The sequence below is a fragment of the Egretta garzetta genome, unplaced genomic scaffold (assembly GCF_000687185.1).
Source record: "Egretta garzetta isolate BGI_Z169 unplaced genomic scaffold, ASM68718v1 scaffold451, whole genome shotgun sequence".
Lineage (NCBI taxonomy): Eukaryota > Metazoa > Chordata > Aves > Pelecaniformes > Ardeidae > Egretta > Egretta garzetta.
The window spans coordinates 347,321-350,804 of NW_009258552.1; the positions used below are offsets into that span (position 1 = coordinate 347,321).

Genomic DNA, 3,484 nt, shown 5'->3' on the forward strand with positions numbered 1-3,484 from the left:
CCATCAGTATTTCCAGAGTCCATTTACATCCTTGGATCGTTTGGATAATCAGCTCAGACATTAAGATCCTCGGGTGGTAGCAACGGGTGACAAATGCACCTGTACAGTGTAAGAAAATGGGTATATTCTTGTGCTTTCTCAGGAATACTGTCAGTCCCTTCTGTACCTTACTGTGGCTGCAGTCAGCTGTGAAGGCAACCTCTCTGGCCTCGGGAGCTGAGGACTTTGGTGACAGCTCTGCACAAGCCACGGCCGTTCAGGGTTGCATACACTGAGGTGGCTGAAGCTGACTCCTGTTACAGCTGAAAGAGGTCTTTCAGAGAAGGCAATGGCAACAAAAAAGAAATATTTGCCCAAGGAATAAATGAACGACAGTTTCTTCCATCACTTTTTCAATACAAGGAGGAGAGATGTTCTGGAAATCCTCTGTGGACTTTTTCATTTGGTGGAATGTTCCCTTCCCTGAATTTTTTATTTGACCATGTGTACCCTTTCTATTTTTAGCTTATGTTTTACTTTCATTACTCTGCAGATTCCTGTCTTTTCTTTTCCTAAACTGGAAGGCTAATTTAAAAGAATGAGACATCATTAAACTCCTTTAGGTCTAGAATTCTGGTCAAGTAATTCTGATACTGTCAGCTTCAACTTTCCAAGTTCAGGAGCAGCAACGAGTTAAATGCTTCTCACAGCTCTTTTCAGATTATATTTATTCCCTTTTATGCAGTTATTTTCAAGAGAAACTGATTTAAGAGATGGGGATCTCGGCCTTTGACTGTAATCCATCCCAAGATGAAGCTACTGTGGCGTCAGTAGTTCTTTCCCTTCCAATTTTCTGTTGGGCCAACACCTGAGGAGGTAACATGTTTAGCACTGGGTACCATCTATTTTGTTGCCTAAAGAATACACAGGGATTTTTTTTCTATGTCCGGCAGCTGGAACCGAACCTTCCTTCCAGATGCGCTGATCGTCCATGGTGGTACTCATGGTGATGGTGTTCGGATGCAGTGCCACGGTGAGCCAACTCCTGCACAGATCGCCGAACATGGGGGTCATTTTTAGCAGAACACAGCCCACAGCACAACTCAACTTAGTAAACAGCTGCAGAAATAAGGAAGTGGGCTTCGGATTCTCAAAGGTTTGTGGTCTCAGCACCAGCAATTTCAGACAGAATTTTTTGGATTCGAGTTCTCATTCTCTGCTAGTTTGGAGTCAGGTTGCTGAATTCCAGCAAGCTTGATTATTTATAATTTTTTTTTCCAGCTTATTGCTTGCTAGATTCCTGAGTTAGGACAATCGTGAATTATGGTTCACCCAAATGATTAATTGTAGGAAAGTATGAAGGTGTTCCCACATACTCCGCTGCTGTGATGGCTCTGTCTACAGACAACAAGCACTCGGCAACAACACTCTGGCTATGGTGGGAACTGTGCCATTGCCACTACTGAGTGTGGGATCTCAGCACCTAAAACTCCAGCTTTGTCATTCATGTGTCTGCAGGATGGAAGGAAGATGAATGTGCTTCTTCTGCTGTACAGGGCTTTTAAATGGGAAGTTTATCATTTTGACTGGGTCGCCTGAAGTGTGTCCAGTTCATGGTATTTTTAGGACATATTCCCTCACCGCTCAGCTGTGACACAGCTGCATGGCTTTTTTCGCTTAATGCTGGGTATTTAATACTAAAGCAAAACAGACCGCCAAGGAACGATGCGTTCTAGTAACCAGAGAACTGACCGTACTTAGAAAGCTCTCTTGCAGTTCTAGTGTATCATAGAGTAAAAGCAATTTGCAATTAATTGAAACTGATGTAAGCAATTTCCATTAAAGACCACAAATTGTACATGGGCATGCTTCTCTCCCTTTCTCATCTTTTTTCCCCTCATTTCAACGGTTACTAGAGCTAGTCTTATTATTAGTGCTAATAAGACCCCTTTTTTACCAGGTAAGCCGCAGTGACTGTTGATGGCTTACTCTGGATGGCAGTCTTCACTGGAAAAGCTTTTGTACAACTTGAGGAATGCTGCACGTGTTTACAGCCACCTTCATAAAGCTTGGCTGTCTGGGGAAACCCTCACCAGCAGGAGTAGGAGCGTTCTGCGCCCTTCAGCCAGCTGAATTCCGTGCTCTTCATATTCCAGAAAGTATCTCTATATTTGTTTGTGTACTTTTCTGCTCAACCAGTTCTGGCTGGCGTTGACCTTTACAACAGAGTGTGGCTGGCCTGAACCCCAGTGTGGAAAATGAAATGGCAAACCACGCATAATTTCACATCTTTATTCTTCCCTTTCCCTCTCCTTGTGGCCAAGTGACTGGGATCCTCCAGTCTGTGAGGCTGGAGCAGTTTCATGCACCTGCGTGTTCAATAGCTGTGTTGTCCAATGCCTTTAATGACTGTGGCGCCCTGTGCTGAGTAGCTTGTGCATTGACACCCATTTTCTTCGTTACTGGTGGTGTCTGAAATTTAACTTTTCCTCCTTCCTGCCAATTCTGAATTTTGACAACTGCAGCATTATTTCTTAACCATTTCGGCGCCTTGAGAGATGCCCAGCAGGAATTAGCCGTTCCTTCTGGCTAACCAGTTCAACGGGATGGCCCAGCTGCCTTTTGTGGGGGAAAAAAAGTTCATCAAACAAGTTCAGTTTTCATTTTATTATTTGAATTTTTTAACTTCCTTTTTATGTTTTATCTAAGTGTGTTCACTCTTTTCCCTCTCATGTGCTGCTGTCCTTCCAATGTTTAGGTTGGAAGCTTCTGCAATCCTGTGGGTGTCTGGCAAGGGACTGCAGCCAAGAAGACCACACCGGATAAAGGTGAGTCTTCCAATGCTGCTTCCCTTGAAACTCGAGAACAATCTCCTGGAGGCTGTGGGCAAGTTTTTCCAAAGACCTTTTTTGGCCTTTTTCAGCTTTTAATATTTCATTCATGCCTGTGGTATCACTCACAGATCCACTCTTCGTATTGCTCTGGTATTAGCATGTTCCTGTTTGACTGTTGGAGTAGCAGGGATCAGTTTCATCAGCTGTGATCAGAGGGCAAAAGAAACTGGCTGGCCATGCACAAGGGGTCTTACAGTGCTGCTAGCAACTGAAAAACCTGGGTTTCCTCCTGGAAAACGGGTTAGGTCTCCTGGCAGAGCCTCCACACATTTATTTGAGAATGGCGCTGTTGGAGGGCTGTAGCCAAAGCCCAGCAATTCTCAATAAGCTCCAGTAAGCCATGATACCGCTTGTGGAATGAAATATTTTCTGTAAACCGCACACCTGGCAGACTTGGGTCAGAAAGAGTGCTGCTGTTCTGGTCTTTTTTATTAGAGGTAAGTTATTTCTTGCTTGAATCAGATGGACTGAGGTTCAACAAGGCCAAGGGCCGGGTCCTGCACTGGGGTCACAACAACCCCACACAATGCTACAGGCACGGGGAAGAGTGGCTGGAAAGCTGCCCAGTGGAAAAGGACCTGGGGGTGTTGGTCGACAGGCAGCTGAATAGG

At 44.7% G+C, this 3,484-nt stretch overlaps 1 protein-coding gene across 1 annotated transcript in view; it reads left to right on the forward strand.

The window, feature by feature from the left end:
* Positions 1-970: 970 nt before the first annotated feature.
* Positions 971-3,484, forward strand: part of SUSD3 (sushi domain containing 3) — a 41,707-nt gene continuing 39,193 nt past the window's right edge. The window contains exons 1-2 of the mRNA XM_035903316.1: positions 971-1,012; positions 2,738-2,807. Coding sequence (XP_035759209.1) covers positions 971-1,012; positions 2,738-2,807 — 112 coding nt within the window. The remainder of the gene's footprint in view (positions 1,013-2,737; positions 2,808-3,484) is intronic.